General features: G+C 32.7%; 1 protein-coding gene across 1 annotated transcript in view; it reads right to left on the bottom strand.

Moving 5' to 3' along the window:
- Nucleotides 1–1,010: 1,010 nt before the first annotated feature.
- The window catches only part of LOC140436964 (uncharacterized), a 33,141-nt gene continuing 10,693 nt past the window's right edge, over nt 1,011–23,458 (bottom strand). The window contains exon 3 of the mRNA XM_072526152.1: nt 1,011–14,040. Coding sequence (XP_072382253.1) covers nt 10,763–14,040 — 3,278 coding nt within the window. The 3' untranslated portion in view covers nt 1,011–10,762. The remainder of the gene's footprint in view (nt 14,041–23,458) is intronic.

Genomic DNA, 23,458 nt, shown 5'->3' on the forward strand with positions numbered 1-23,458 from the left:
AATTATTTGAATTTGTGATTTTCTCTTCTTGTTGATTAAGAAACCTACTCCACCGTATGTATAATATTTTTTGCCTTTGTAGTAGAGCCTGTTGCCTGAATGTAAGTCCACATACCCTTCACCTCTTCTTTTAACTTCTGATAGTCCCATTATGTCCCAATTCATGTTTGGAACATAATGCCAAACAGATTAGCAGTTTCAGATAAATAATTGGCCTGCCATCACCAAGGAACATTTCAGATGATAGGGAATTCTGGTCCTTATTGGCATTTGCAAATTTCCAAAATAAACCTAATGTCAGAACACTGGGCATCACTCACATACTGATTGTAGCATTGTTTAAAAAGTACTTTACACTGAGATCTGACACGAAAATTTGTCATAACAGTCAAAATTCAGTGTACTTGGTGTGTTATTTTTTGAGTATAACAAGTTCCCGTAGTTCAGGTGAAAACCACGGAGGAAATTTCTTCTCCAATTTTTTTTATTAGGGACGTGAATTTCGATAATTGAGTATAAGACATCAGAAAATATACTAATCATTTCATCTAGAGACTTCCCCAACAGCAACTCATCCCACAAAACTGCACCTAAACAATCATTAATAACTTCAAAGTTTTCATAATCAAAATCGTAATAATATTGTTCAGGGATATCTTCACTGTTAGTAATTTTAAATTTTAAGAAAGTTACAAGCGGAGGGTGATGGTAATAAGATCATCTCTATTGATTCTGAGACTATTAGAAAATACTAAATTCAATAGAACACCTCTCTCACTTACAATATTTCAGCACTGAAAAATATTATTGAATGCAACCATATTTGATAATAAATCAATAGCATTAGTTTCAAGAGAATTAGCTTGTACAGTAGATGTAGCTTCAGATGCCAGATTATTCATTGGCCACTTACAATTATTAGGTTCACATTGGTTTACGTTTTATTCCATACCTGATTACAGTAATAGCATTATGACCATGAAGCATTTGTTAAATAAAAATGCAATTAAAATAATTTACAAGTATATTTTCATAGTCAAGATTTGTTTTATTAAATCACATGCACATAAAAACATACCAATAAATATAAATATTGACACTAAAGCTAGAATAATACCTACATTTTGGCAGTTTTAAAAAGCATCGTTAATTCAAGCCTTTAATTATTTTGTCCTGTCGGAAACAGACTCTTTTTAACCATAAAACCACAACGTGGGGTACTTACAACAACTTGTTACACGTTCACCTGGTCTAAAAGAAAGAGCTAAAGATACTATAAATCCGGAATAAGTGACAAATATTCTATACCTGCGAAATTATAGATATAATTATCAATATTACAAAAAGAGAACTAGAACTTCCGAACAGTGATATTTACGTGCATCGCATAAAGCAAAACCTGTGGGTTTGTAAGGGCTTCGGTTTTACACTTAAAAGGCACATTATTACCTCAAAGATATCTGGTAAGAAAAATTTGGCGCACCAATATGTCACAACACAATCACAAAAAACCTATTTGAATTTCTTTTATATTGCTTGCGTTTTAATGGCAAAACAACTCACATAAGAAAAAAGTTCGAACATTTCTACAAATTCAAGCCAATAAGAGAAATATGGAATCTTTAAAGGGAAGAAACTGCGAAAGTTATTATATTCGTTAGAAATATGTAACCATCGATGAATATAACTTTAAGATCTATGAGAATTATAAAGAAGAAGATCATTATCATCGTCATCCAGCCTTCATTTATCACGTCCACTGCTGGACATAGGCCTCCCTTAAACTCCTCCATTCTTTGCGATTTTGTGCTCTTTGTTGCCAATTTTTGGTGATACGCCTGATGTCGTCAACCCAACATGTAGGTGGTCTTCCTCCACTACGTTTGTCTGCTCTTGGTCTCCAATTTGTAATTTTTGCATTCTCGCTACATGGCCTGCCCAGTTCAATTTTAGTTCCGCTATGCGTTCCACATCATCAGCAATACTCGTCCTTCTTCGCCAAAGAAGAAGATGGTGACGTCAATTACAAGTAAAGGATAGTATCTGACGTCACAATTTCAGTAGATCTGGGGAAATTTTATTTATCTCTTCTTTATGAATTAGGAATAATAAGTTCTTTTAAAATCTGCAAAAACATACATGTCCCATTAAATAACTCTAGGGTATTTCTGGTAAAACCGGAAGTATAGTAGTAACAAAAAATATGGCGTCAGATGCGTTATGTGTTATTGTACTAGCATGCAAAGTTTCATAAATGGCGTCTATTTCATTTCAAAGATATTTGGTTGGTTCCATACTTTATCCCAATCCTGTAAAGTGGTCAATTAACTTTAAGAAAATAACTTAAATAGATAGAGTAGAATAGAAGTAGAGTAGTAACAAAAAATATGGTGTCACATCCGTTATGTGTCATTGAACTTGCAAGCAAAGTTTCATGAATGGCGTCTATTTTATTTGGTATTTGGTTGGTTCCGTACTTTATCTCAACCATGTATAGTGGTCAATTAACTTTAACAAAATAAGTAGTTTAATATAGTTACATTTCTACTACTCGATGATAGGGTATATATTATTGTAAACACCGAAACCGGTTGCGCCCATATTATTACAATAAATAATTAATTTAGATTGTGAGTATCTGTCTCTATTTTGCTAATATAGTCATTCTAAAAGCTTACCAACACATTTGTTTTTACGTATTCCGTACTTGCTCTCTAATTTTTAAGTCGCTGGTTATGTTGAAGAAGCTTATAATTATTGGGGTTCCCACTGCATGATAGATAGCTCATTTTTCGCTTATTTATTGTAACAACTCTTTCTTTGGTGGCATAGAATACTTTTGTTGTTTTTGTATATGTCCCAAGAACCTTTATTATGCGCAGGACAAGTTCCAAATAATGTATCCAGTATATTGAAAATCGCCCTTACAGTATTACGGATCATTACATTATAGGTATTCAGTGTTCAAAGTCGGACTGTAAATAACTTCCATTGGGTCTTATACAAATCTATTTTTCATTCATATTCATTTAGATTTCAGGATCAAAAAGACTAGTCCAGTAGTAGACTAGACCTCCATTACAAAATGACTAGTTCGAATTTGAATGTAAGAACATACCAGAGAAAAGGACGGGCCAAGAAAAACCGAGAAAATGAACGGAATGACCGGATAATAATGTGTTTGAGGAGGTACCGTGACTCGGGCGAATCCAAACAATTTTCGCAGTTTTTTGACAATAAATTGTTTGAAATAGTTCTAAAAAATTCCAAAAAAATAATTTAAATACTTTAATATCTCCAGCATAAGGGATTCTGATAAAAGTTTTAAAATTTTACTGCCACACTTTAATTTTCTGGGTTATTTAGTGCCTGAATTCGCCCCTACGTGTGGGGTGAAACCGGACATATTATTTTGTATTATAAATCGTATTCGGCCGTGAATAGGGGTCAATTCGGACAGAAAAAGATAAAAAAACTTTCGGAAGAAAGAATAAGATAAGAAAAGAAAGAAAAGATATAAGAAAAGAAAAAGAATAAGATAAAAAAATTTATTTCGACAACAGCATGAATATAAATTAAAACAGGGCTCCTTAATTCTAAACACATTCTATAAAATAAGACTAACAAAAAAACTCAAAATTCCACATTTAAACTAAAAACTAGAAAAAATTTATTCGATTCGAATATTTTCCATTCGTAATAGAATGGGAAATTGTTATCTCTGACGTCTCATATCTGTCACTTTTTCAAAAATTTTGAAAGTTTGACCCCCCTCAATTACACTTTCATCTTTTATTTGAGGATACGTAAAATAGACCCCCATTTTTTATGTTTGCTTTCTAAGAAAATTGACAAGATAAAGATTTTTCTTCTTATCAATACCTCTGTAACATTCCCAACATAATATTTATCTACATTCTTTGGTGAAACTAATTTAACAAGTACAAAAGTATTAATGTCTATAGAACAATTGGTCTCACCCATTTCAATTTGTTCACTTTCAACCTCGGCCTCTTCTTAGCTCTGTTCCACTTTGGTCATCCTCACAACTTGTTCTATATTCTTTAGTTTCCCTTTCTTCTCCGGTTAATGGTTGTTCTAAATATCTTACGCTTACCCCTTTACCTGCAGGCACCTGTAAATTTTTGCCCCGTGTTTCTAAACGTTCTTGGGTTGCGCCCTGTCTACTATCATGAAGAAAGTTTTGAAGAGTGTTGGTCTAGTGGTCTTGGTTTTCAGTTTCTGAAGGTTCTAGCTGGTAACTTTTTGATGACGTCGTTTGACTTTAATGGAATAATTCCGCAAGATTTAAAACCAGACGTAATATTATCTTTGATATGAACAATGGCTTTTTTAAATAGTCCAGGAAACTCATACTTGGGAATACATCCTTTATTTTTGGTTTTCCATTCGGTAAGGGTATTTCGCCACTTTTTAAATGGAGCAAAAAAAACGACGTATAGCGGCTGTAACAAATGCGTTGCATTTGAAGGCAGCATCAAAAACTGAATGTCATACTTTTCGCAGTTTTCGACCACATGTATAGACATATGGCTAGCTAAGTTATCGCCTATGATTACTTTTTTTCCTGGAAATTTTTTAAAATATGGGAGAAGAATTTTATCGAACATGTCTTCAAATGTTGGAGAGTCGAACCAGCCTGACTTTATTCTATTGTAGACACACCCTTCTGGCCCTCCCTCCATGATGGATATAAGTGTACCGATTTGTACACCACATATGGGGCTAAAAATACACCTGGTCCGCTGATAACCATCATAACTGATGTGCTGGCTTTGCTCGAATCCATTATTCTTTCGACCCTTTTTGATCCACGGCGGCACAACACTTTTATTCTACCCGGGTCGTCAGTTAAATTGATAATGTGAGACGGGAGAACGCCTTTAAGTGTGTTTTTAAAATTGTTAAAATAGTTTAAAACTGTTTCTCGTGTAACGTTTGCCCTGCACCGCTTTATATTGTGGGCCATATGTTCTGTTAGAAGATTATTTCTCTTAAGGAATGTATAAAACCAGTCGATCCCGGGTAGATTGTTCTTAAAAACTCTAATAGTTTGTCCTTTTCTGTCCAGATAGCTTTTTATTAAGACTCTTATATCGGAACGGGTCATGGGAAACCCCCATTCACAAAATTTTATGATACCTTGTGCTATCATTCTTTCTTCTTGTGCACTTGGAGCATTTTGTCCACCTTGTTGAAATGTCAATTTGCCTTTGAGTCTATCATGCAAGGTGGATTTTGGTACACGATAATATTCAGCAGCTTGTCTTAAGGTTTTCATTTTATTCCTAACATCATAAATAGCTCTCTCCATATTTTCTAAATTGTAATTCATGAAGTTTATACCTACTTTCTTTTTGTACTGTCGCACCATGGTGTCCAGATTCGCCCTACTTGAAGACAAATGTATGCAAATTAATTTCTAAAAAAAAACTAGGCTAAATACAACTATAATATTTTATACATAGATTGTCAACAAACCACTTAACAGTTTGTTGCCACTCCCTAGCTCTTACATACAATTGCTTTTCTTGTACAGCAGTTTCTTTTTAAGATTAAAAAAAAAGCCTGAAATTTAAAGGTTATAAAATACGTATGAGTCAACAAAACGTTACGGTGTCACGTACATCACTATATCTCGACTACTAACTCAGACCCGACAAAATTCAGTACAAATAGTTGATTTGTGAGTTCGCGCCATGATACAATGAAAAGAAGATGACATTGCACAGACGGGTCGGGTTCTGTGACGTCAGGCTGTGAGTAGACTAGAGTAAACAAAATAGTAAATTAAATTATTGTGATTAACGTATGGACCTTTATTATTTGTCTTGAATTTTTTTTTTTTTCACAAAAAAACTATATTTTAATATTTGTTTAAAAATATTTCTATTCTTTATATTAACAGATTTCAACATTTTTATTTAACTATTAAAATCAATTCACTAAATATGGATGCATTTATTCAAGATTTGAAGGAGTTGATAAAAAATAATGCATAATAGAATCAATCACAAACTTTAATGCCTTAATTAATAATTTAATACAACCTCTTAATATTATGCATATGAATATAAGAAGCTGTCAAAAAATTTTGATGCCTTTGTAATTTTTTATCTGAATGTAAGAGAGATTTCGATTTTGTAATTTTAACGGAAACTTTTAAACAAAATGATTTGAATGTGTTTCAAATTGAGCGTTATAGATTAATATACAATTCAGCAACATTTAACAAAATCGATGGTGTATCTATTCCCACAGATACTATCTGAATGTCAGTATGGATTTCAAGAAGGAAAATTCACTGAAGATGCAATCTGTGCTCTAACAGCTAACATCTACAAAGCTCTTGATAATTCAAGACCAGCTCTTTGTATATTTGTAGATTTATCAAAGGCATTTGACACTGTTTCACATAAAATATTGCTAACTAAACTTAAAAAATATGGCATTAGAGGGCTTGCATATGATATCCTAGAAAGTTATCTTCTAAACAGGCAACAACATGAAGAATTATATCCTATGGAGCTCCGCAGGGATCAGTTTTAGAACCAGATCTATTCAGACTGAATATTACAGGTAAGATAAAGTTTTACAGATGACACAGCTATTTTCTATTTTATTTATTTAGCGTATGGACTTTCACAGTACTATATATATACAAATACAATAATATAGGTATACATATATATTAAATATATTATTTAAACGCTAAAGATAGAATGAATGACACTAAATATTAATGTCCAATTTACATAGCCATTCAATTGCTTCTGGGGAACATTCCGCAAAGTCCTGGAGGTTTCCACGGTAGGCACGATTCAAGCAGTCTGAAACACAATGGCTTATGGTCTGTCTAGATTGTCCGCAATCGCACTGTGGACTTTCTGCACGACCCCACCTGAACAGCGAATCAGCACATTTACCATATCCGGTACGTATACGATTAAGCCTTGCCCAAGTGGACCGGGGCAGATTTGATCCGATGAAACCCTGAGTTGGGGTGGATATCTTAATATAGTCCGATTCTACTGTTGGCATCCATCTTGTTGTCCATTGGGTATGTATATCATAGGAATTACCAATTTTTCGGGCAGATCGTATTGGAGGATTTCTAGATCTCAGTCGCTGGTGCTCTTTTGAGATGTCTGGGATATCTTGATGTATTGGTAATTGTACGTTGGCTACAATTTTCTGGTACTCTCTCACTAATGCTGCTGTACGGCGTAGATCTGGTGGAGCAATATTGCTCAGAGTAGGCAGCCATCTCACTGGCGTTGGTTTTATTGTTCCAGTGATTATTCTCATGGTTTGGTTAAGTTGGACATCGATTTTGCTTGTATGTGCACTATTTAGCCATACTGGTGCACAATATTCTGCCACTGAAAAACCAAAGCTAGAGCAGAGGTCCGAAGAGTATCTGCAGAAGCACCCCAAGTTGTTCCAGCAAGTTTTGATATTAAGTTATTTCTTGTTCTTAGTTTACCGGCTGCGTTTGTAAGATGACTTTTGAAGGTGAGTGTTCTATCAAGTGTGACGTCTAGATATTTGGGGTTGTTGTTATGTTTGATAGCTGCATCATTTAGAGTTACATTGAGAGTATCGCCCGCAAGTTGATTCGACAGATGAAAGAAACAGGTTTCAGTTTTGCTTGTGTTAGGACGTAAGCGCCAGTTCTTAAAATAGCTACTTAGTGTAGTTAAGTCCTCGTTTAGAGCTCGTTCTCCTGCTTCTTTACTATTATCTTGGCAGCAAATGGCCAGGTCGTCAGCATAAGCAAATTTTCTCGATTTTGTTTCAGGTATATCTGCTGTATAAAGGTTAAATAATAAAGGAGCTAGCACTCAGCCTTGAGGTAAGCCGTTGTTAAGTTTTCTAACGTTACTCTGTGCATCATTCATATATTCCTGAAACAGTCTGTTAGTCAGTAGATTGTTTATCAGCTGACAAGTTTTGAGTCAAGGTATGATTTTCATCAGCTTATAAATAAGGCCCTCTCTCCACACAGTGTCATAGGCAGCCGTGAGATCTATAAATGTTATAGCTATTTTCTATGATGCAAATACATGGGGCAATTAAAAACAAAAAGCCGAAACAGACTTTGCTACAATAATTCAGAAATGGTTTCAGTTTAATAAGCTCACCGAAATATATATAAAACAAAATATATGCCATTTATATCTTATGTAAGTAGCCTCTCAAATCTTTGCTCATTAAAAGTCATTGCAAAACATGAAATTCCATATACCTACGAGATTAAATATCTAAGTATAATAAATTGATAAACATTAACATTAAAATTTTCAAGTAAATAATATAGTAGTTAAATTAGGAGGGCTACTATCAAGATTTAAATTTTTAAAACAATTTTTAGGAATAACTCATTTAAGAATTCTTTATTATGCACTTATACAATCTCCACTTACCTATGCCTTTTAGGATGAGGTGGAATACGGAGTAATTACTTGCATTCTATAAACAATATTCAGAAGTGGCTAATTAGAATTATTTATGGAAAAAATTTAAGATATTCTAGCGAGCTGTTATTATAATGAAAGTCAATTTTTAACTGTACGTAAATTATTCTGTAACAAAGCCCTTATACATATACATGAAAAAAAGATAATAAACTTTAACAATCATGCCCAACAAACTTGATGTTCAAGGAATAATGCAATTTTACCTAAATGTAATAAATCCATACTCCAGAGATACGTTGGTTACACAGGGCCCAAATTTACAATTTTCTACCAGAAAATTTAAAAAACAAATTTAAAATTATAAAAAACAGATATAAATATGAAATTAGACAATGGATTAAAAACAAAACAACACAATTCTATGAAGAACTGAATAATGAAAAATAGTAATAAATAATAAATATCTACATGGACTTTGATTAAAAACTACATTTCTTGAATTTACTGCAATTAATATCACGTACTCACATTTGTGTTCTCACTGTCGTGTCACATGTTATATTAAAATTAATGTATTTAATGAAAGTACGCATATGTAACTTACTATTTATATGTATACAATTGTTAAATATTTCTTTGTTTGAATATATATTTTTAAGTCTCACGCACAAGGGGTGCTACTTTTATAGTAGCTCTATTTCAGTGAGTTTTTATGTTTACCTAGTACTTAATATGCTTTTTGTTTCTTGTAATCTATGTGAGCTTCTAAATAAACATTATTATTATTAAAATACCTTTCCCCCAAATGTTTACTGAATAATTTATATGCTTTAGTGTTTTCTTATTATTCAGTAAAATGTATTATAGATAAATAGATATTATATTCATCTTTAAATTTGAATAGTCCTTAGACTGCGTGACCATTAAATATAAAATTAATGTATAAGAGATCTTGATCTGATAATATATAACTGATAGGCTTTATTACTACCGCAGCTTTAACATTTTTTATCATGTAACACATTACAATTTAATTATTAACTTTATTTCAATGCAGCTAAGTACGAGTATTATATAGTATAATATATAATTAGATGTATCTTGCCTAAGAATAAAAAATCATGTTTTAATTGATTTCGAATATTAGACATGTTCTTAATAATTATATTTAATCATACTAAGCAAAACAGCATCTCTAGAAAGTTTCACATTTGATGTTAAAAGCTTAAAACCTTAAACCACATAGCATAGCAATGCATTAGATATTTAAATAATCTTCTCACCACCTGACGTCATGCGCAAACCTGAACGAAATTTGGAACGCTACGTACGCATTGGTAACAGTGAAGTAGAAGTAGACAGAGGCGGCTTTGTACAAATTCGACCCTACTGTCCGGATTCAGCCCGAGGTATGGTATTTTCATACAAAAAACTAGTTTTTGTTTGTTGCCACCCAATTCATCATCATCATCATTCAATCTTCGCTTATCCACTGCTGGACATAGATCTCCCTCATAATTTTCCATCTATTTCGATCTTGTGCCTCTTGCATCAAATTTTTTTTTATAATAGGAATAATATAATTTTACATATAGGAATTTAATGCCACCCAATTACAAAGTCAGAAATATTATCAAGGTCAACAATTCTGGCTTTGAGGTAGTATACAAATTTACATATTTAGACGCCCTTGTGACCAATGAAAAATATATTACGAGAGAAATCAAACGACGGATAATGCTAGCAAACAAGTGCTAGTTTAGGTTGCTGTTTTAGTTTAGGTTAGGTTAGGAACTAGGAAGCCAAAAAATAAAAATAACATGTACAAAACAAAAAATCCTCATATTACCAGTGTTCATATACAAATCTAAAATATGGACTATATCCACATGAACAAAAACCTTTTATTCGCCCTTGAACAAAGACTCCCGAGATTAATGTTTGGAGGCAATTGAGAAAACTGCATCTGGAGAAGAAAGTACAACTATTAAATAGATAATAAATACAAACACATATCAGTATCATAGAGAAAAGAAGTGATCATAAAAATAGAAATCTTTGTCAGTTTCCCCAAACAAAATATACATAAAGATAGGCACTTGGATGGTGTCGGTGATGATGATGCTAGGAAAAGTGGTACTACAAATTGACAACGGATAGATCCACCCAGAAGGCTTGATTGTGATGATGACGATAAAGTTTAAATATTAATACAAATCTTTGGAATCAAGACAAATTCGTAAAAATCACAATTAACTATCATTAGAGCTTATTAATAAAAAACTGAATGACTAGATTCCATAAAATCGTGGATTAATCTATTAGTGACTATTTAAATGTGACTTCAAATTCCCTTTTGCTTTAAATCGTTTTTGACATATATGACATTTGAATGGTTTCTTGCCATGAGTAAGTTGATGAGTTTTCAAATCGTCATGTCGTGGAAACGTCTCTGAACATATAATACATGTGTGGGCCTTTTGTTGGCGGTGCTTACTCATATGGGTTTTGAATGAATAATTATTCACAAAAGTTTGAGAACAAACTTCACAGTTAAACGTCAGATCGCTAAGATGACTGGCTTTGTGTCTAAAAAAAAGTTTTTTTGTATGGAACTCTTCTGGACACAATGGACACTTAAATTGTTTTTCTTTTGAATGAGTAAGCATATGTTCTTTTAAATTAAAATTTCTTCGGTACTCTTTCTCACAGATTGTACATTTAAACCGTTCTCCAATGTGGTACCGCATATGATTATGCAGATATACCTCCAACTTGAATTCCTTGGAGCATATTTTACATTTAAAAGACTGCCCTTTATTGTGAAGGCCCATGTGGCGATCTAGACTAGACTGTGCAGTGAACTTCTTGGAGCAAATATTGCAAGTAAATGGTTTTTCTAAGTCAGAAATTATTTTCTTTTCTGCTATGTGAGCTGATGCAATATGATTCCTTAGCAAGGTCCTGTTTCTAAACGTTGCTGAACAAAGGCTACATGTATAAGGGTTTTCTCCTGTATGACTCCGCATATGATCATCGTGTAGGTACTTTTTTCTAAATTTTTTCGAACAGACTCTACATTCAAACATATCTTCGTCAGTATGTATTTGCATGTGCTTTCTTAAAGAGTCAGGAGTTTTTAAACTTATGTTACATTCTTTACATGTAAACGATTTTTCTTCATTATGCACTGCCATAACATGCCTTTGCAAAGTATATTTATCTGAAAAGTATTTAGAACAAATGTAACATTTATAATTTGTCTTATATTGAGAAACCGGTTCTTTTGATTCACTTCCTCTAATAATTTCTTCATCAAACGTTATATCTGCTTCAATTTTTGTACAAGAGAAAGATATTTCATTTCCTTTCGTTTTTACACATGTAGATGATTCTTTTGTTTCGTTAAAAATAATCGATTTCTCGGATTCATCACATACTTTGTCCTCTTCAGTTTTGATGAAGTTAAAGGCACTTATATTAGATTCGTTAGAAATGAATGGTTTCCCTGTTTTCATCCCATCGACCATAAATGATTGTTCTATACAAGAAAAATGATTTCCACCTCCAGAGTTTTCAAAAGTTTTTATCGTTTCAACTTTATTGACTGTAAGCAATTTTTCTACTACAGAATCAGTGACTGTACACGATTGTAATGTTGGTTTACATACAGTACTATTTTCAGTTTCAGTGTTAGGTGCCATATTGTTCTCTTCATCACTTGTAGATGAATACTCTGCCTGCTTATTGGTTACTGCATGTTCAGCGTCAAGACATCTAATTTCTTCTTGTTTTTTGTGAACAAACTCATGCCGAATTAAACCGCTACTTGTTTTAAAACTACCCGAACAAATATTGCATTTATACAATCTATAATCGGAATGGACGAGCATATGTATTTCTAATCTATATTTCGTTGTGCACTTTTTGTTACAAAATTTACATGGGAAAAGATTCTCTCCAGTATGAAGTCGCATATGACACCTCAAAGTCTTGACCTGTTTAAATTTTTTGGGGCACATTTGACATTGATACGAACTTTCTTCAGTGTGAGCAGACACATGTTGTTTTAAATCTATTTCGCTTTTATATTTCATAAAACAAATATGACACTTAAAAACATCTCCTTTGGGAAGTTGCATATTGCATGTTAAATAGTTATCTTGATTATGAACAATCAAATGTTCATCAAAATGGGATTTTTCTGTAAACTTCATGGAACAGATAACACAATTATACCAATGTGTTGGTTTGCCTTCCGTTGCACTGTTTGGAAAAGATTCTACCTTTTTTTCATCGTATGTAAGCTCATCTTTCAGTTTTTTAAATGAAGAAGGGTCAGTTGTTTCGTTATATATAGTACATTTCGTTTCATCGTATAAAAAAGGCCCTTCCGTTTTTATACATGAATAAGTTTCTCCTGTTCTATTATTGCTAAAGGTATTTTCAATTTCATTACAGTTAAATGCGTTTTTCTGTTCATCACACTTAATATCTTCTTGAGTTTTAGTACCGGTAAAGACACGTGCAATTTCTTCATTAGTTTCACTCTGAAGTGGTTGTTTTTCTTTTATAATGCGATGAAAAAGTCTTATACTTTTAGATTTTGGTTTAAACACATGAACAATCATGTGGGTTTTCAGTTCTGACTCACTTTGATATATTTTATAGCAAATTTCACACTGCCTTGAATTCCCTTGTACGTGACGGGCAAGATGTTTTTGTAATGCTGACTTTCTCGTGAACTCACTAGGACAAATATCACATTTGAACTCTTTTGAACCGGGGTGACTAGACATATGACGGGCTAATAACTTTTTTTTATCAAATTGTTTAGAACAAATCCTGCATTCGTGTTTACTATTTATCGAATGAGTTTTTAAATGTACTTTTAATCGCTTTTTCGACTTAAATGGGATCCAGCATATACCACATTTAAAATATTTAGCCTTATTGTGAATAGTGTTATGGTTTCTTAGATGATGTTTTGAGCTAAAAGCAACAGAACAGATATTACATTTAAATCGTTTAATCGCTGTATGATTAGTCATGTGCTTTTTTAGATAGATCTCACTTCTATATATTTTCAAACAGATTTTACACTGTATAATTCTTTTATTAACATGTCGTTTTACATGTTTTGTCAAGGAACGCTGAAGAGTAAACTTTTTGTGACATAAACGGCACCTAAAATCCTGTTTACCTGTGTGATTTGACATATGGTGATCTAATAAAATCTGTTTGCTAAAATATTCTAAACAAATCTTACACTGAAAGTTATTATGACGAGTGTAGAAATGAATCTCAAAGCTTTCTTGACACTGGAACTGTTCAAAACAAAGGCTACAAATGTGAGGTTTGACATCTGCAGTTTCAAAACACTTATTTACGTCTTCTATTTCCAAACATTTTTGAGTCTTCATTAATAAAAGGTTATTATCCACATTAGTCGAATTATTTATAATTCTCTTTGGCTTTGTCTTATGAATAACTGCATGGTAAACAAGATCTTTATCTGAGATAAAAATCTGTCCACATTGGCTACATATAAATATTCCACTTGTTGGTTCAGTCCTTCCCAAACTCTTCTTAATCATATCTAAAATTCAAAATATACGGTAAACTAAATATATTAATACTGTATATTTCTACATATAGAGCTGTTTGTATAAAACATTATTAGACCAGGGCGGATCTGTTTTGAGATTGTGAGAGATGCATTAGGATTTCTGCAGAAAAAAATTTGTAATAACTCTTCAGTAATAATGATTGACTTATCGTCTCTCTCAAATGGTAGGGAATATTAATAAAAAAATTAAATTATTTAAAAATTACTCAAAACATCGTTTTTTCTTTTACTTTTCCTGCTTATAATTCCTAACTTTAAAGTATTTCTGTTTGGACCAACGTCGTAATAAAATAAAGTAGCGATAATTCAAGTTTTTATAGGATGCGACTGGCTAAAAATGTTGTAATTTATGATCCTTGCTGCAAAATAGCAATAAATACAAAAAAAGGGGAAACAAGCCTTTTCTTATTCAATGTTTTTCAACCACTTAAATTGCACTTGTGACCTTTATAATTCGTCTAGAAAATCTTTATAATACAATAAAACAGCCCATCAAATTTTATTTTATTTTATTGAAACACAAAACCATACCAACCGTGCAGGCTTATTAGTGGACATAACAAACACAAGAAATATTACATTAAGTAGAATTGAATAACTTGATATATTTTAAATAGGTTAACACGGTTGAGATTTTTTAGTGAGGACTGTTTTGAGATCATTATCTGCCATTCTGTGGGATATATTATCTGTAATAATAACCGCGCAGGGTTATTAGTGGATAAAACAAACACAAGAAATATTACACTAAATAGAATTGCAACTTGATGTCTTTTAAATAGGTTAACACGGTTGAGATTTTTTTGGTGAGAACTGTTTTGAAATTATCATCTGTGATTTCGTGGGATCTTCTTTTTTCTATGGATTACGGACAATCAAGCAGGATATGTTTAACGGTCAGTGGATCAGATTAGTAGTGGTTCTTTTGTTATTAAGTATTTGTGTGTTAAGGCAGTTTAGCCAATTTTTAGACGGTTAATAATAACTTGGTTTCTTCTGTTTGAAGGATTCTCCAGAACAGCATTTATTTTTAGGCAAATTATATTTAATTTTGTACCTAATTTTTCACAATGATTTTGCCAAGTATTAGTACAGTGTACCAGGTTCTTTAGATCGGTGTAAGGATATATTTTCAACTTTGCAGTGTGGTTTGAGCTCATTCGACTTTTGTTTACCAGTTGATCTGCTTTTTAGTTTCCGCAAATACCAGTATGTGAAGGTATCCAAATAAAAGTCGCTTCCTTCCCTAATGATTGGAATGTTTCTAGTTCTAGTAGAAAGATAGCTACTCCGCCACTGGCCTGTTGTGCTATTCTGTTTTTTGGAAAACATTTATTAAAAGTTTTAACTCTTCTAAATGGGTATAAAACCCATTAATATTCCACTGTGCATTAAACGAAATGTACATGTTAGAATTCTGCCTGAGATAGTTGCTCATCTGTCTCTTCTGTTGAAGAGAGATTATTGGTGTCTAGTTTCTTTTTTAATCGAATATTATTTTTTAATTTTGAATTGTGGGTATAAGCGTGAACAAGGTGTCTTTCCCAGAAAGTCATATATTTCATTATAGTGTATATAAATGGTGGTGATCTGTTTTTTATTTTGTTTTTAATTGACTCTATGTAATGTTTGATTGAGACAACTATTGTTAGTTTAACCTTTATTATTTAGACTTCTACATATCTTTTACCATGATACTATGACTAACAAGATAGGATCTTCCCGTAGCACAAAATCGGTCGTGTTCGCGCATGCCGTCATTGGAGATCAGATTTGAATTCTTGTTAAAGTTAAATGGGATTTTTATGCATTCTGTGATGAAATCATTTAATTAGCAAAATAATAATATTACATAAAGGTTTAATAATTACAATAATCGTACACAAAAGGATATCTCCAAACTATTTAATAAAGATTATTTATTGACACATACAAAAAACTGACATTACGAACGTGCAAGTCTCCAATTACGTCACGACTTATGCGCAATATCTTATCTTCTTAATCATAGTATCATGTCTTTTACAATGTCTGTTCTCTAGTGACAAGTGACAGACGTAACACCATGGACGTATAAATAAAGATTTCTTTATTTATACGTCCATGCGTAACACCGACAGGTGAACTAACTCATGTTAAGGTTGGTTCACACTAAGCTGTTTATGTTACATCTCCCTCTTTTACAAAACTTAAAAACAACTGAAAACACTAAACTAAAAAATACAATATTTAAAATATGATTAATCTCTATATCTAGCTGGTTTTATAATGCAATGACCAGGGCCCTGATTCTAATTGAGATTTCGACTCAAAACATGTCGAAATTAATATGGCGACGTCGAAATGCGACTTTGCTAACCTTGTGGATTTCAGCTGAACTAACCAAACGACGTCACTAATTTTCGACTTATCGAAATTAATTTCAACTTCAAGAAAGTGGTTGAAATTTCATTTCGTGTCGAAATTAATCTGACATGACTGACTGGACTGGGAGAAGTGAACTTCGGTTCAGTTTAGGTAGGCGGTGTTTTGATCCTTGCAAGGAAAACTGAGGCAAAAAGTATTAATATGGCTGTGTTTTACGGACATTTGCTAGTTTTGGAGGAATTAGAGAGGATAGATATCCGACGCCCATAACGGAGGATAAAAAGAATGTTACGGGATACTCGAAATTCTTTTTCACTAAGTGATGCTCAATTTAGGCAGCAATTCCGTCTTAATAAACAAGCTGCAAATTATTTAATAAGGGTATTAGAACCATATTTGGAAGAGGGTGTTTATGCCTCTAGGATACCCAAAATGTTTAGGGTTAGTATTACTAAGCTGCAGTAAATTTAAAAATAGATTAGAATATAACCACTAAGTCAAATCTTAGAGGTTATAACTTAAGGACCTCCCACATCGCCTTTTTTTCTTGCCATCTTTTCTTTCAATTCAAAATATAATTGAGAATGGCCAATATTTATGATTTAACAACTCAAACAAGAAAAAAAAGACGTTCACAGTCATAGTATCATGCGTTCACGTAACGTAAACAAAACAAACAACAAACATTCAACAAGCATAGTGCAGCCAATAAACAACAGGGCCAACCCAAATTTTCAGCAGTGTCAAAATGATAAAGTAAATATCCCCAGTTTTAACTACAATCGAAATAAATGAGAATCGCTAGCGATTGCGACTGTCATGGCGTAGTCGCTTTTAAATTTCGACATCGAAATGAAATAGAATCAGGGCCCAGAGCGGGTTTTGTTAGGGCCTGTTACTGGTATAATTGTTTTACTTTGAGTTTTATCTGATTTTTCATTACTACTAGATGTTTCTGTTTGAATCTCAAATTTTGATTTAGAGACATCAGTTTTGCACATAGGTAATAAATCCTCATTATTGGATTCCAGAGACACCGGATTTGGATTTGGTCTCAAGAACGATGAATTCCCTCTTAGAACCTTATCCCTATCCTCCCTCACCAAATATGATCTAGGAGTACTATGTTCTTGAACCACTTCACCTGGTACTCAATGATTGTCTTTCTTTATCATTACACTCTGCCCTTCTACAAATGAAGGTCTTTCGTGAGCTTGCTTGTCATATAAAGTTTTCGTTTTAATCCTCTTTTCTTTAATTTTTTCAAAGTCAAAATCAGCTGTTTCTGTTAATAACATCCTAGTAACAAGTAAATTGGTTCGAAGCAATCGTTTGTTCAATAGCTCTGATGGGGAAATATTTAGACCAGAGAGAGGGGATGTTCTATATTCTAATAAGGCTTTATGAATGTCATTACCTGAATCATAACATTTTTTAAGGATATTTTTACAAATACTAACAGCTTTTTCACTTAGTCTATTTGCTTTTGGGTATTTTGGACTGGTGGTTATCAAATTTATTTCCCAACTTTTAGCAAAGTCTTTAAATTTCTTACTGTTAAATGGTTGGTTATCAGACATAAATTTAGTTGGTATGCCATGAGTAGAGAAAACAACTTTAAGCTTGTCAATTGCTTCCTCTGCAGTTTTATTTTTTAAAGGAATAAGTTCTATCCAATTACTAAAGTAATCAACCAAAGTCAAATAATCTTGACCTGCATAAGTTAAAATATCAGCCGCCACTTTTTCAAAGGGAATATTTGATCTTTCATGCTGAATGAGTGGTTCTCTAGGAATTTTCCGACTGTATTTTAAGCATGTTTTACATTTCGATACAAAATTCTGTACCTCTTGTGATATACCAGGCCAATAAAATATTTTCCTAGCTCTAGCTTTGGACTTTTCTATTCCAAAATGCCTTACATGTAATTTATTTAACATTTGCTGTCTTAACGATTTAGGAATGACCAATTTAAAGTTATGAAAAATTAGATCATTGTTAATATGTATGTCGTCCTTAATATTGTAAAATGCTTTGATATCACGTTCTAAAATCGATTTTCTATTTGGCCATTCTATTTGACAAAACTTTTTTATCTGTGACAAAATCTGATCATTGTTGGTTGCAGCTCTGATTTCTTCAATTCTCTCCACAGATATGGGTAGATCAAACTCAACTGAGTGAACAATTTCTCTCAGTTCTTTATCATCTTTAACTGGGGTCTTTATAAATGATCTTGATAGGAGATCTGCTATGTACATATGTTTTCCCGGCAAGTATTGTACTTCAAAATCATATTTAATCATTTTTAATTTTAATCTTTGTAAACGAGAACTTATTTTACAAATGCCTTTTTTGTTAATTGCCACCAATGGTTTGTGATCAGATTTTATTATTACTTTTCTACCATACACAAACTGATGGAACTTATTTAAACTATAGCAAATTGCCAGATACTCCTTTTCAATCTGAGCCCATCTAGTTTCTGTGTCAGTCAGGCCTCTAGAAGCAAATGCTACTGGTCTACCTTCCTGTAGCAAACAGCAGCCAATACCATGCTGGTTTGCATCAGTTTGTATTTCTATGGGCAACATAGGATCAAATATTTTTAATATAGGTATTTTAGAGACTATATTTTTAATTTTTTGGAAGACTGCCAAGTGATCTTCTGTCCACTTATATTCTACATTATTTTTAATCAAATTTCTTAACGGTGACAACAATTCAGAAAGATTCGGTAAGTATTTAGACAAGTAATTAAACATACCTAATATTCTTAACAATTCTTTTTTATTTTTAGGTTCTTTAAGCATCAGAACAGCTTTTATATATTCAGTGTCAGGTTTAACACCTTCAGAGGAAAAAACCTGACCAAGATAACTAACTTCAGAGACTTTGTATTGTATTTTTATTAAATCTTATACCAGACCTCTCTGCTCTCTTAATTACATCTTTAATGATTTCATCATGTTCTTCTTCTGTTGAAGCACTTATGATGAAGTCATCAAAGTAGATCCTAATCGGCAAATCCCCAAATATTTTCTCATTCATGCGCTGAAATACCTCAGGACTAACATTTAAACCGAAAGGCAATCGATTAAAGCAAAATTTTCCAAATGGTGTTTTAAATGTACATAGTTATGTACATTTAAATGTACATACTGTGTGTTTTAAATGTACATACTGATAGGGAATTTTGCCAGTGCCTTGAAAAACATTAGAATATTTTGTTAACAGTTCACTTTTTCCTTTAGAGTAAGTACTTACTGTATCTACTTTTTTTATTAGACCAATTTTTGTACAAGTGTTTAAACCTAAGATGGGCATACTGTTGTTGCAATCTATTACCACAAATTTAATATCATAACTTTTATCTTTGATAAAACAACTTAAAATAATGTTACCTATGGCTATCACTCTATTGTTTCCATAAGTGTTAAGTTCAAGGTTATTTTCTACAATTTTATCTACAACTTTTAAGCTTTTTACAAACTTTAAACGGTAGGCAGTTACAATTAGCCCCTGAATCCAGCTTAAATTTACAAACTCATTAATTATTAATATATCAAAAGTCCAAAATTACCTTTATTATTGTTTTTTTACATTATCCAATGTTAATTCATCTATGTAAGGTTCACCATCACTCTCTGAAGTTGAGGTTTCAGCGCTAATGTTATAAACGGTGCTTGACCTCTTTTCCGAATAGTCTAACTTCCTGTCATGCCTTTTATTTTTTGTTACAACTTGGAAGAAAAATTATTAGGTTTTCTGCAATTGTTACAAATTTTCCCAAAGGCTGGACAACTTCTTGGGCCATGCTTTGTGCCACATTTAAAACAGTTATATTGGTTGTTACAGACAGCTTCTGCAGGTCGTTCTAGAGTTTTGCTCCTGGAGGGTCTATTGTATCTAATTTCATCAACTTCTGCATTTTTTCTGAGGCTTTTGACTTGGAAGGTACTCACTTTGCTATTCTGCATTGATTTTCGGCTTCTGCAGCAGTTAGGTTTGGAATTCTTAAAAGTCTTTTTTGCAAAGCTTGGTCTCGAATCCCACTAACTAGTCTATCTCTTATTAGGGAGTCTTCAAGAGAATCAAATTGCAATTTTTGCCGGCAATTTTACATCCTTCATAAAGTTATCAAACTCTTCGCCTTCTTCCTGTACCCTAGTGAAGAAGAGGAACCTATCATAAGTTTCATTTTTCATTGATGAGCAGTATGTTTTAAACGCATTTATTACAACATTATAATGTTTCCTCTCCTCATCACTGAGCTTAAATGTTTTAAATATGTCTTGGGCTTCTTCCCCTGCTAGATTTAAAAATATTGCAATCTTTCTGCTATCTTGTTTGCTGGCCAAATCCGCTGCTTCCATGTATATTTTAAAGCTATCTAGAAACTTCTCAAAGTTTTGACTTGCATTTTGATTTATCAAAAAAATTCCTACATAATTATTTATCCTACATAATACAAGATTTGGGTGTGGTTATTTAGTTCTTTTAAACTTTGTATACAATTTCAATATATCTTAAAAATCAAAATAAATTTATGGGCGTCCTTTTTTATTTACCCTCATAAGGAAACGAGCTCAGACAGAAAGAAATGGAAAATTTAAAACAAAGCTATTCTAACCTTTATTATTTTGTATAGATCAAAAATTACTAATCATATTGCAAGAGAGAAAACATTCTGTATTTGGATATTAAAATGAGAAAGTACTTACTTATATGAAATCAAAATTATATTTTACCCAAATTTCGACATTCGTTCACATAAAAAATTCTGATAGTTTATGCCACAAAAGATCACGTATCACGTAGTTAAAACATAATAGCAAACGGTAAATGGTTGGAAGTGTCATGATGGCTAGTAGAACAGCATAGCTTCAAAAAAAATCGTATTCTATTCCATCATTAAAATGACATCAGGCCAACAAACATGGCCTGATCAGTAGCTAGTGCTCCCGATGGGGGTCTAAAATAAGTATTTGAAATATGAAGAAAAAACGGAAAATTCGGCTTACCTCGTCAGAGACCAATAGCACATATATACGTCCGTTTTGCTGAACGTTCAAAAAGAAAAAAATTGCGATATCTGGGAGGTAACTAGCGCTTGGATTTGTGAGGCCAAATTCGAAATTGACTATGATTTTGCAGTTCGGTTCTTGAAAGGTAATTTAGATGTTTCCGTACTTGGCTGAGAGGTGGCGGTATTAAACATTAATTTAAATATTTATTAGGAATTTTAATTTTATGGAAGGTTAACTTTTGAAACGGTGACACTCTTAGGAAAGTCATTTTTGAGACGGAGTTTATACCCATGTTATGCATGGTATAATAAACGACAAAGGTAACATATTGCGCACGCCGCATGACCGTCGGCCAACGAGTGACATCACCCGCAGCGTAATCAGTTAGAAACTAGCATCCGTAGAGTGGAGTTATCAGTTTCGAAGTTTTCTCACAGATATATATTATTTACGATATGCGTTGTGCGGTTTTTGGCTGTTCCTTTGATAACAAGAGCAAGCGAAATCGTTGCCCTGACACGAGGCTTTTTCGTTTCTCTAAAGAGGAAAATCTAATTAAACAATGGGTGCATGCCACCGGTCATCATCATTATCATCATGCAACCTCTTCTGTCCACTGCTGGACATAGGTCTCTCCCATTTTTCGCCATTCTTTACGGTTCTGTGCTTCTTGTTGCCATTTCTTGGATATTCGTCTAATGTCGTCCATCCAGCGTGTTGGTGGTCGTCCTCTGCTGCGTTTGTCTTCTCGTGAGCGCCAGTCAATTAGATGAAAAATTTCACCGGTAGGAAAGATAAATTTAACTCAAAGACGGCTTATATTTGTTCAAAACATTTTACAGGGAGTGACTTTTATGTAAATCTTAAGCATCAACTGCTGAATTATCGGCAGAAAAATTATCGGGGTTTGAAAAAGATGTTCCCAACAATAATTTGCCTATGATGAAACCTGAGGTCTGGTGGAGTAGAAGCGCAAAATAAATTTTGCAAAAAAATGTCTGACATGATTATAACAATGCGAGTTAAAGGCAAGAAATCATTGCTTTCGATCCAAAAAGGTAACACAATATATCAAAGTAAAAACACATTTATAACATTTTCCAAAACATTGAAGGTATTCTTATATCAAATAAGGCTTTGCAGTTGCTGCTTGAAGATGTAGGCAAACGATATAATATAAACTACCTTTTGACGAGGCGCTTAAACCAAGATCCGTTGGAGAATTTTTTGGGGTCATAAGAGCGAAAGGTGATTTAAACGATCATCCAACTTCTTTAGATTTTAAATACCGACTGCGTTCTTATTTAATGGGAAAAAACGAAGGTGCCTTTTTAAATTACTGTAATATAGAAGACGATGGTACTCCTACATTAACTATTAGCGGTAGTATGGTAGAAAAGCTTGCTTAAAAAAAAACAATCATTGACACCAATCCTATGGATGGAGATGACATAGTCCTCTGTAAAGAATTCGATGATTTAGGATATGATGGACTTAAACATTTAGGAGGATTTATTTGTAGCAAGCTTAAAAGCAAGTTACCAAATTTAACTAACCAAAAGTCGACGTCTTACGCCTGTACTAATCATTTGACAAAAGGTGGACTATATAAACCTTCTAACGAATTTAAGACTCATTTGGAAAAACTAAAGATACCATATTTACTGGCAAGCAATATATTTCAAGTCTGTTGTCTGAAAGTGTTAATATTGATTGTCCTCAAGATGCTAAGAAAATATTTTTTCGGTCACGTGTGTACTTCCGTATAAAAGATTTTAATAAAAAAATTGTTTTAGCCACGTACTAATAAAAGAAAATACAAAAAACTATCGCATTATGTATATATGCGATATATTATAATAGTTTTATATTTTTAAACGTAAATTGTTTAAAAACTGTTTTATATAATATAGTTATTTAGCAAGAATATTTTTTTTTTTGAAAATTGGCATCGGACTTCTATAAGTGACTGTTTTATTTAAATTTAAGTA

This window comes from Diabrotica undecimpunctata, chromosome 3 (assembly GCF_040954645.1).
Source record: "Diabrotica undecimpunctata isolate CICGRU chromosome 3, icDiaUnde3, whole genome shotgun sequence".
In the NCBI taxonomy this organism is placed as follows: Eukaryota; Metazoa; Arthropoda; class Insecta; order Coleoptera; family Chrysomelidae; genus Diabrotica; species Diabrotica undecimpunctata.